Below are 12,282 nucleotides of genomic sequence, written 5' to 3'. Positions count from 1 at the left end.
AAAAGTAAGTACACCCTTGGCTCTAATAGGTGGTATTGCCCCCTTTGGCAGAAACAACCTCAAGTAGGCGTTTCTTATAACTGTCTACCAGTCTCTGACATCGACTGGGAGAAAGTTTTGCCCATTCCTCCATGCAGAATTCTTTCAGCTGTGCGATGTTTGAGGGGTTTATTGCATGCTCAGCTCGTTTCAAATCCCCCCACAACATCTCGATGGGATTTAGATCCGGGCTTTGACTTGGCCATTCCAGAACCCTCCATTTCTTTCTTTTCAGCCATTACTTGGTGGATTTACTTGTATGTTTAGGGTCATTGTCATGTTGCAAGGTCCAGCTTCGGTTGAGCTTCAACTTTCCGACAGATGGCCTCACATTATCCTCAAGCACCCTCTGGTACAATGCAGAATTCATAGTGGATTCTATGATGGTGAGCTGCCCAGGCCCTGATGCAGCAAAGCTGCCCCAAACCATAATATTTCCTCCACCATGCTTTCCAGTTGGTATCAGGTTCTTGTGGTCAAATGCTGTCTCTGGTTTTCACTAAACATGTCTTCTGGTACTGTGACCAAATAGCTCTACCTTTGACTCATCTGTCCAGAGCACATTGTTCCAGAAGTGCTGGTCTTTGCCTTGGTGTTCATTGGCAAACTTTAGTCTTGCCCTGATGTTCTTTCTGGACAGCAAAGGTTTCCTCCTGGCACACCTCCCATGTAGATCAAATTTGTGCAGCCTCTTTCTAATGGTAGCCTCATGCACTTTGACATCAACAGTGGCAAGAGCTACCTGTAGGTCCCGTGATGACATTTTGGGGTTCTTAGAGACTTCTTTCAGCATCTTGCGGTCTGCTCTTGGGCTAAACTTGCTGGGGCGGCCTGGCCTGAACAAGTTGGCAGTTGTTTGGAATCTTCTCCACTTGTAGATGATCTTCCGGACAGTCGAATGATTGATTTCAAATTGTTTGGAGATCTTTTTAAATCCCTTCCCAGACTCGTAGGCATCTATAACCTTCTTTCTGAAGGCCTCAGAGAGCTCTTTTGATCTCGGCATGGTGACGCCACACACTTCAACAACAAAGAGCAAACCAAACTAAATGTCTGTGGTTTAAATAAGACAGATTCCTCCAAGATCCTCTCTAACGATGTTCTAATCATTTGCACCTGAGTGGTGCACTTGATTCTAATTTTAGGTATTTGATGTAGTGATAAATGTTAGGGTGTACTTTCTTTTTCCACATGCGAAATTTGCATTTATGTTTATTTAAATTACTAGGGCATGCCCGTACTATATCTATATCTAAAATTATATCCCCCCCCTCTATTTACATGAAATGGTTTGGTCCAAAGCGAACGGCTTGCGAGTGGTGACAATCCCCCCCCCTCTATTTACATGCAATGGTTTGGTCCAAAGCGAACGGCTTCCGGAGTTTGGTAAAGAAATCGCCATCGCGTGCACAAACGCGCAGGAAAGCGAATGAATCGCAAATTCGTTTTTATTAGTTGTAAAACATAGTTTAACGCCAACATAGTTTGCAAACGTGAAATAAATGAATACGCTCTCAAATGTGCCATCCGAGGCAGAGTGTGCCCGCCACGTTCGGCACACGCGATCGTTCGCTGCTCTCTGATTGGTTGAATCGTTTTTTGGACATAGCTCGGTAAGTAATTGTCCGATTAATATGAAACCTTGAAAAGGCACATCCTCGGGTCCCCAGCAATATACCTGGCAAGTTAAAAGTATATCGGACCCGTGGTTGTCGAGAAACAGCGGTCACAGACAAACGTACAGACGTACAGACAGACAGACAGAGATTACTGGAATTATAGATAGATATCATGGACGACAAAATGTAAATATTTCATATTTGTTGTATTATATCACCTTTATCTTTCAATATTGTTGAAATGAAGATCAAATAGCTGTATTTTGAAATATGTTGAAAAAGTCAAAACTTTACATGGGGTGTACTTACTTTTTCACGTGACTATGTGTATGTATATATATATGTATGTATGTATATATATATATATATATATATATACACACTAGCAGAAGTACCCGGCTTCGCCCGGGAGGTTCCATGGGAATTTGGGTTATGAGTGGGTTCCCAACAGCCACTCGGATTTTTTTTATTCCAGATTTACTCCTGTAGGCATTTGGCACCTTCATGGCGAGGTGCACCCGCCTTGACACGATACCGTCATTGAGTATTGTGACCTTTTTTTTGAATTCAGAACTTGCCAGACTTGCAGTCCAGCAACACTCTAATTGCACCACCACAGATGGTCCGCAACTGCTTATTAGTCATAGCTTATTTCGCAATTGACCGATATATCTATAGGACATTTTGGATAATTTAGCTCCACTTATGACGGGCAATTGCAATTCAGCACTTCAGTATAGACGATGTTGTGAGTCATTGCAGTTGGAGTGTATACAAAAAGATTGCAGGGACTTCCAACTCTGGAACAGCCGACATATAGCTGACCATGAGAAAAGCAAGACTCTTCCAGATGCAATCCTGCCACTGTTAATGTTTGCCCTTGTGATTTGTTGATAGACATGGCGAAACTGACCCTGACAGGAAACTGAAGTCTCTTGAACTGAAAGGGTAGGTCAGATGGTATGAGAGGAATGGGAGGAATGAAGACATCCTCACCTTTGCCACTACCAGTGAGAATGGTGGCCTCAATAACATGGGGCATTAATTTCTTGACCAAAAGTCTTGTGCCATTGCACAGTCGAGGCTGATCCAAATTGCGTAGTAGCATTATTGGTGTTCCTACTTTAAGTTCAAGCCGATGAGGAGGCAGGCCAGGTGGTTCTAGCGAATTAAGAAATTCAGTGGGGTAATTTACAACTTCAGATTGATAAACAACAGTGTCAACAGATTTGTACAGTCACGTGAAAAAGTAAGTACACCCCATGTAAAGTTTTGACTTTTTCAACATATTTCTTCATACAGCTATTTGATCTTCATTTCAACAATATTGATAGATAAAGGTGATATAATATTACAAATATCATGAAACATTTAGATTTTGTAGTCCATTGTATAATTTAAATAAACATAAATGCAAATTTCGCATGTGGAAAACGTAAGTACACCCCTAAATTTATCACTACTTCAAATACCTAAAATTAGAATCAGGTGCACCAGCTCAGGTGCAAATGATTAGAACACCGTTAGAGAGGATCTTGGAGGAACGTGTCTTATTTAAACCTCAGACATTTCGTTTGGGTTGCTCTTTGTTGTTGAAGTGTGCGGTATCACCATGCCTAGATCAAAAGAGCTCTCTGAGGCCTTCAGAAATAAGGTTATAGATGCCTACGAGTCTGGGAAGGGATTTAAAAAGATCTTCAAACAATATGAAATCAATCATTCGACTGTCCAGAAGATCATTCGACAAGTAGGGAAGATTCCAAACAACTGCCAACTTGTTCAGGCCAGGCCGCCCCAGCAAGTTCAGCCCAAGAGCAGACCGCAAGATGCTGGAAGAAGTCTCTAAGAACCCCAGAATGTCATCACGGGACCTACAGGTAGCTCTTGCCACTGTTGATGTCAAAGTGCACGAGTCTACCATTAGAAAGAGGCTGCACAAATTTGATCTACATGGGAGGACTGGGAGGTGTGCTTGGAGGAAACCTTTGCTGTCCAGAAAGAACATCAGGGAAAGACTAAAGTTTGCCAAAGAACACCTTGGCAAAGACCAGCACTTCTGGAACAATGTGCTCTGGACAGATGAGTCAAAGGTAGAGCTATTTGGCCACAGTACCAGAAGACATGTTTGGCGAAAACCAAAGACAGCATTTGACCACAAGAACCTGATACCAACTGTAAAGCCTGGTGGTGGAAATATGATGGTTTGGGGCAGCTTTGCTGCATCAGGGCCTGGGCAGCTCACCATCATAGAATCCACTATGAATTCTTCATTGTACCAGAGGGTGCTTGAGGATAATGTGAGGCCATCTTTCGGAAAGTCGAAGCTCAACTGAATGTGGACCTTGCAACATGACAATGACCCTAAACATACCAGTAAATCCACCAAGGAATGGCTGAAAAGAAAGAAATGGAGGGTTCTGGAATGGCCAAGTCAAAGCCCGGATCTAAATCCCATTGAGATGTTGTGGGGAGATTTGAAACTAGCTGTGCATGCAAGAAACCCCTCAAACATCGCACAGCTGAAAGAATTCTGCATGGAGGAGTGGGCAAAAATTTCTCCCAGTCGATGTCAAAGACTGGTAGACAGTTATAAGAAACGTCTACTTGAGGTTGTTTCTGCCAAAGGGGGCAATACCACCTATTAGAGCCAAGGGTGTACTTACTTTTTCCACATGTGAAATTTGCATTTATGTTTATTTAAATTATACAATGGACTACAAAATGTAAATGCTTGATGATATCTATATTATAATAGGCGAAGGTGATTCTGTTGGACGTCTGTCCGGGGGTGTGGCTTAGTCCGTTTGCAAAGTAGCTCCACCCATAGCTCCACCCATTCTTGGAGAGGCTTCATGTAAACAAATATCCACCATTTTATTAACTCGAATAGCTTTGAGGCCTGTTTAGTTAGGCCCGTGCTGTCTTTCTCTCTCACACAGTTTTATTTCAATTCTAATTCGATATATCATTTCATTTTTAACAGTCGCTAACATAGTGTTAGACTCGGTTGAAAAAAAACGGGAAGAGAATCCCAAGAAAGTTTCCGTTTATAGAACGAAATGATTTCACAAAGGCCTGTAAACTAAACGCCCATTTTATCGAATTCACCATCTGATTTAATTTTTATCGATGGTTTTAGACTCGGTGTCAGAAATAATTGAGAACATTCACGCACGCACGGGAAATTGCCAAGATATATTTATAAAAATCGCGCCACGATGATACACAAAAATACACCGCCTAAAATAACAGTTGGGGAAAATGTCGACAAATATTAAAAATTCGCTTTTTCTTTTCGTTAAGATATATTACTTTTACGTTTTATGAGAGTCGGCACAAAAACGACATATATATCTTCGTTCTTTCTTATTTCATTCAACATTATTATCCGGAAGTAAAATATGTTTCAGGAAATTAACGAGAGATATGTCTTCGTTTTTTTTTATTAGTTATGTGCGCATACACTTTAAATAGGTTTGGCAATAGGGGTTGGCGAGGAGTGTGAGGAGTTGTGGAGGAGTGTGAGGGGTTGTAAAGGAGTGTGAGGAGGTATTGGAGAGGAGTGCGAGGAGGCATTGGAGAGGAGTGCAAGGAGGTATTGGAGAGGAATGCGAGGAGGTATTGGAGAGGAATGCGAGGAGTTATTGGAGAGGAGTGCGAGGAGGTATTGGAGAGGAGTGCGAGGAGGTATTGGAGAGGAGTGCGAGGAGGTATTGGAGAGGAGTGCGAGGAGGTATTGGAGAGGAGTGCGAGGAGGTATTGGAGAGGAGTGCGAGGAGTTATTGGAGAGGAGTGCGAGGAGGTATTGGAGAGGAGTGCGAGGAGGTATTGGAGAGGAGTGCGAGAAGGTATTGGAGAGGAGTGCGAGGAGGTATTGGAGAGGAGTGTGCGGGATTGGAGAGGAGTGTGCGGGATTGGAGAAGAGTGTGCGGGATTGGAGAGGAGTGTGCGGGATTGGAGAGGAGTGTGCGGGATTGGAGAAGAGTGTGCGGGATTGGAGAGGAGTGTGCGGGATTGTAGCGGAGTGTGAGGGATTGGAGAGGAGTGTGAGGGATTGGAGAGGAGTGTGAGGGATTGGAGAGGAGTGTGAGGGATTGGAGAGGAGTGTGAGGGATTGGAGAGGAGTGTGAGGGCTTGGAGAGGAGTGTGAGGAGGTGTTGGAGAGGAGCGAGGGTTGGAGAGTGAGGAGTGATGAAGAGGCAAGTGAGGAGCGATTGGAGAGGAGTGAGGCGTGATTGGAGAGGCAAGTGAGGCGCGATTGGAGGGGAGTATGAAGAATTGAAGAGTGTGAGGGATTTGAGAGGAGTGTGAGGGATTTGAGAGGAGTGTGAGGGATTGGAGAGGAGTGTGAGGGATTGGAGAGGAGTGTGAGGGATTGGAGAGGAGTGTGAATGGTTGGAGAGGTGTGTGAGGGGTTGGAGAGGAGTGTGAGGGGTTGGAGAGGTGTGTGAGGGTTTGGCGAGGAGTGTGAGGGGTTGGCGAGGAGTGTGAGGGGTTGGCGAGGAGTGTGAGGGGTTGGCGAGGAGTGTGAGGGGTTGGCGAGGAGTGTGAGGGGTTGGCGAGGAGTGTGAGGGGTTGGCGAGGAGTGTGAGGGGTTGGCGAGGAGTGTGAGTGGTTGGCGAGGAGTGTGAGGGGTTGGCAAGGAGTGTGAGGGGTTGGCGAGGAGTGTGAGGGGTTGGTGAGGAGTGTGAGGGGTTGGAGAGGAGTGTGAGGAGGTATTGGAGAGAAGTGTGAGGAGGGTCTGGAGAGGAGTACGAGGAGGTATTGGAGAGGAGTGTGAGGAGGAGTGGTATTGGAGAGGCGTGAGGGTGGAGAGGAGTGAGGGGGTCACATATTATGTGAAATAAATAAGTTGTGTTCATTACACCATTTTAACCATTTTGTAAAATTTAATGTGCAGCATCTAAATCAAAATGTCCAAATGTCACACACCATACCCGTGGGATTCCCACGGGTGACCCCACTAGTTTGTTATATTATATCACCTTTATCTATCAGTATTGTTGAAATGAAGATCAAATAGGTGTATGTTGAAAAAGTCAAAACTTTACATGGGGTGTACTTACTTTTTCACGTGACTGTATGTACGTGAGTCTCCATGTATTGCTTGCAAGAGTTGCTCGTTTACTGCATTGACTGTGGTGTTTTTTGGTGCCAGAATTGCCCTCTCACACAACCATTTGTGATTTTGATAATGGTGCTGTAAGTTTGGGAACACCTTTCCTATCAAATCGTTGACTGAAATGACCACAGTGCTGATCGCAGCTGGATTTATGGTACCATCAGCAAGTACAGTTACTCGCCCTCTCCAAGCTGTAGCAGATTCTGAGCAAACTGAGCAGAAAGCTGATCACCAAAAAGACGTGCTCTCATGTTTGTTGACAGGGTCATGGTCTTGACATGGTGCCACAAGAATGATGACTTCAGGCAAGCACGGATTTCATCAGCTCTGGATCCCCTGGGAATTACAGGCAATGTCTGCCGAAAGTCAACTGACAGTAGAACAGTGACTCCTCCCATTGGGGCCTTGCAATTACACAAATCTTGCAATGTTCTGTCAAGTGCCTCTAATGCTCTTTTATGGGTCATTGTGCATTCATCCCAAACAATTAAGTGACATCTCTTTAGAACTTGACCAGCTCCAGAAGTTTTGGTAATCCTGCAAACAGTGGCATCATTGATGGCTAGGTGTACTGGAAACTTGAATGCAGAATGGGCAGTACGACCTCCTGGAAGTAAGGTGACAGCAATGCCTGAAGAAGCAACAGCAACAGCTATTCACTTCTGTTGGTGAACTTTGGCCAGCAATAGTTTAATGACAAAGGTTTTTCCTGTTCCTCCAGGAGCATCTAAGAAAAAGATACCTCCTTTCTGGTGGCGAACTCTGTCAATAATAGTAGAGTAAGCTGCCCTCTGATCTTCCAACAGCATGGGTTCATTTTCATCGACATATCTTGTCTGTGCATCAATGTTGTATGAGGTCTCTTAAGACTTCAGTTGTGAGGTTGTTGAATTCAGTTTGGTTTGTGTGCGGGAGACCAAATACATATAATTCTGGTCCATCCATTGATATGACCTGGTTTTCTATGTCTATTAAGGCAGCGTTGTATATCTCATCAGTAAAACCTATTTCAATTTCAGGGAATCTTAGCTGAGCCTGATGTTTGAAGTCCTCTGCCAGATCATCGCTGTACTTGAGCCATAATGCTAGAGGATTGGCAAGTTCACAAGTTTTTAGAAGGATGGCAAAAAGATTACTGAGACTTTTTGCTGTCTGGCATACTGAGGCTTCTGATAATGTTGCATCCCATTGAGTATCATCTTCTAGCAGGCCACGTCTAAAGCATGCCTCCCTGTATGTAGCACAAACATGTTCATTGACAGTTCTGAGATCTTCAAACGATGTAGGACCTCTGACCTCGTGAAGAAGTAGTCGTATTCTGACCTCGTGAAGAAGTAGTCGTAAGGAAAAGCACTCATGCTGACTGGGATGAACAGTGTAAACTCTGCCCAGAGAATTGTCAAACCTTATATCTGGATGACCTTGTACTGCAGCCCCTCTCTTTCTCTTGATCCATTGTTTGTTGTTCTATTTGTAGTACGATGGAACTTGAGGATATAACAATGTTCGAGCAAAGGGGTCTTGCTGACACAACTTGAAAAATGCGGTCAGTGTGGTGTCCTTTGGAGCGAGTGCTTGCTGTGCAGCTGTCTCAGCAGTGAAGTAAACTCTCTGTCCATTCTCCACGTGAACAGCAAGCTGATGTGTGGCAGGATGTCGTTCATGTATGGGAAAGGCAAGGATTCTCCAGAAAGCCTCGTTGCTGCTGATGTATCTGCCTTGCTGATATTGTGTAACCTCATCGCGAATATTTGGCTGCTGAAGTGCAAACATAGCAGCATCAGATCCTTTGTTCACATATTTACAAATATACTTGATTGACTTGACCGAATTGCAGAACTCAACGTTAATGTGTGCATGGAACGTTTTAGTGAGCAGTGGGCAGCAGGGGACAATCCATCTGTTATCTATTTCATGTTGTCCAATCTTTGTCTGAAATCCTCCATCCTCAGGCCTTCTTCGTCGGTAAGAGGGGTAGCCATCTTCTCCTGTTTGTGTCTCTTTCAAGAATTGCCTTGGAAAACGTTTGGTGCACTTTCTGTCTTTCATGCATGGCGAGTTGTAGTTAAGTGAACCACAAGAACCATGAACCATCTGTGCTTTGACAATTTCAAACAGATCTTTGTCGTTCGTTGGATCTGGAAATTCTGCTGATATGATGGAGTCAATCTGGTTGGCACGAATTTTCGAGGAAAACCAGATTAGAATGTGTGCATGAGGCAAACCTCTTTTTTGCCATTCGATGGTGTACATGTGGCAACATACTGATCCAAAAATATGTGATTTGGTGATGAGGTCCATTAATTTCACCACTTTGAGATGGAATACTCTGGCAGTGAGGTCATGTCTGTGAAAATGCTTGCTGTGCATAAGAGATAAGGTTAAACTGTGCATAAGGTTAAACTCCATGATCTTTCTTGGGAAAACCACATTTCCAAGCTGGCCTCCAAAGCCAGTCGCCGACTGGGCATCCTCCGTCGTGCGAAGTCCTTCCTCGGCACACCTGAGCTCCTCACCACATACAAGGCTTTCATCCGCAGCTCAATGGAATACTGTTCTCCCCTATGGGCTGGTGCTCCTGCCTCACACCTGGCTCGGCTTCACGCTGTTGAATCCAAAGCTTTCAAAATCATTGGAATCTCCCGCGATGAAGCTATCTCTGAGGGCCTTTCACTCACTCACCGCAGGCAGGTAGGTGGCCTTTCTGTCTTCTACCGACTCCTCTCCGGCCTTGCTCCCCCAGCTCTCTCTGTGCTCTGTCCCCCAAATATTCCTACAGGTCGCACAAGATCTGCCAGCAACCCTCTGATGGTTAAACTGCCGAAATCTCGGCTCTCTGCTCACCTTCACTCTTTCATTCCTCTTTTCTCCCGCCTGTGGAACAAACTCCCACACTCCCTTCAATCCCTCTCCTCCCTCCAGGTCTTTAAAACAGCTGTTCACTACCATCTCTTATCTTCCCCCATCCATAACCTTGATCTTTTCTACCCCCACTAATTCACCCCAGATCCACCTTGTTTGAAATTCCAACTTCTTTCCTGGAAATCCTGGCAGTGTCCATATGTTTATACCTCTCCCACCCCCCCCCCCCCTTCACATGCCTCCCCCCCTTCACATGCCTCCCCCCCAAAGCCCTCTCCCTCCCACAGATCTCTCGATGTCTCCATGTCTCTCGGTCCCTGCTCTCAAATGTTGTGTTTGTGTCCTTCCCCCTCTCTCCCCATCTTGTCTACCGCTCCCGATGTTATTTGTTTTATGTGTCTGTTTGTCTTTCTGTGTGATTAATGTTCGCTCTTTCACGAGCCTCGATCTTGTATACAAAAAAAAAAAAAAAAAAAAAAAGTGTTTGTCCAGGAAGTAGCTCATCCTGGATTTCTTTCCATGTTGGATTGCAAGTAAATGTGATAAAGAGATCAGGTCGCCCATAAATGCGGACATATGTCATTGCATCTCGAGTTCTTTCATGCACGTATCTGGGGCTGCCTGTAAAGCTTGATGGCAGGATGCAGAGTTGGCCAAGCTCTCCTCCAGCCACATCATTGTTCATTCCATCTCGCAAGTGTATGTAGGAGTCAGATCTTAATTATTTTTGGTGGATCCTGATGTAACGCAACCTCTCTGCTTCAATCTTTGCATACATGTCCACAGAGAATTGATGGAAGAGGTTCTGACTTCGATGAAATTGGTTAAAGGAATTGCCACTAACCATAAAGCGATGAGCATGGAAGTCCATGCAAGAGACAGTTTTTGTTGAGTTTGTCCCAGCCTGTGGAATATTAAAGTGGTAGCCATCTCCTCCATTCACGAAGAGCAAAGGACACTGGAGGGCATCGTAAGACCTATGGGTTTCATTGATGAAGTTAAGGTTGTTACGACATTTGAGGACAATGTCTCTTCTGCCATATTCTTGGCCAGTCATAATGACAGCCACCTCATTACGTGCTGGAGCATTGAATTGGCGTGCATGCTCACCGGATGGCCTTTTGTCAGCATCAATGATGATCTGAAATTCCAGTGTAGGAGCAATCTCAAGGGCATATTTAAAACTTTCGACATAGCTGTTACTTGAATGAAGCATTTCTTGCAGCTTCAAAATTAAATCACATCTTGTACCCTGGTTGCTGTTGTATCTACTCTGGGCCTGTTGTTGAAGATCTCCAACAAAGTATATCTGCAAATACCGAGGCTGTTCATTTGGTAGAGGCTGGAGGGATCCCATCCTGTGGTAAATCTGTCCCTGAACTTTGAATGTTGGCATGCATCCTCCCTCTCTGATGACATTGGCGCCGAATGACGTCATTTGAAAGGCACAATTGTATTTCCGAATATTCTGAAGGAAATGTTTGGACTCTGGAGTGGTGCCAAGAAGAAGATCCTTAAGTGGCTCAGGTGGTTCAGGAAGCATAGTCAGCTGAACTTTGCCATTAGTGCAACACATGCCTGGTGTTTCTTTATCCCACTTTTTGGCGCTACACTTGTCACAAATCTTAGACATGGAACCAATGGTAACTAATTCGTGTGATGCATAATCATGGCTTGGATCATAGTTGAAAGCACCTTTGTACCACTGTTGCATAGTCAATGGTCGAGATCTTACCTCAGCATGACTTGTCCTATCTCTTTGACGCCTTGTCTGACGTTCATCTGGAGTTTCCTCCTGCCGTCGAGTTGACTGTCGGAAGACCTGTTCTTGGAGGCGAGACTGCCTCTTTCTCGTGCTTCCTGCTGCCTTTCAGCTCTTCCTCTGGCAGCGTTTTCTTGGAGTCGTGACTATCTTTCCTCGAGTATCTCTTGGTCTATTAGAGCTGATCGCATGCGTGCCAGGGTTTGAAGTTCCTGCTGATGTTCCGCATCTGTCCGTGCTTCTCTTCGTGTCTGCATATGGAGGGCTGCAGGTGACTTTCCGAAATTTGGCCGCTTTTTGGGTGGCATCGCAGTAGGGAAAACTGTCGCTTTTCGTTTGATAATGGGAAGAGGTGGGGGAAACGCTCATTTTTTTTATGGAAAACGTTCGCTTTACTTATAAAATAGGAATAAATCGGAGATTTTCCAAGGTAGGAATGAATCGGAATAAAAAAATAGGAATAAATCGGAGAAATAGGAATAATAATAATAATGAAGCAACGTGGCGAAAACGTTCGCTATTAAAATGAATGTTGAAGTAACGCCACGGCTTATATAGGATTATTAGGAGGGGCGGAGACCTTAGGGAGGCGGAGACTATTTAAATTGTCCAATAGAAAAAGGGTAAAAAAAATTGACCCTTCTAGAAAGGTCAAATATTTCGTGGTCCCGCCTTTTTGGGTTTTTTTTTGTTTGAGCGCGGGGGGGGGGGGGGCGGTGCTATTTCAGTAATTTTAAAGACTGCCATTGGATTCCCCATATAAAACTACCCCTAGTTGTGCACCATTAAGACCTCGAAGTAGGCGCATACGGATTTGTATACCGAATGACACCAGAAACAGACATTGCCTTTTATTATATAGACATATATATATGTAT

General features: G+C 44.5%; 1 protein-coding gene across 1 annotated transcript; it reads right to left on the bottom strand.

Moving 5' to 3' along the window:
- Positions 1-6,953: 6,953 nt before the first annotated feature.
- LOC144892158 (uncharacterized) lies at positions 6,954-11,356 on the bottom strand. Its single transcript, XM_078777405.1, is given in 4 exon segments — positions 6,954-7,616; positions 7,735-8,011; positions 8,261-9,142; positions 10,395-11,356. Coding segments are annotated over 4 exon segments (2,784 nt in total).
- Positions 11,357-12,282: the final 926 nt, after the last annotated feature.

The sequence above is a fragment of the Myxine glutinosa genome, chromosome 1 (assembly GCF_964187855.1).
Source record: "Myxine glutinosa chromosome 1, kmMyxGlut1.1, whole genome shotgun sequence".
NCBI classification, from domain to species: domain Eukaryota; kingdom Metazoa; phylum Chordata; class Myxini; order Myxiniformes; family Myxinidae; genus Myxine; species Myxine glutinosa.
Note: the sequence above shows the minus strand (reverse complement) of the source record. Positions and strands in the feature narration are given on the sequence as shown.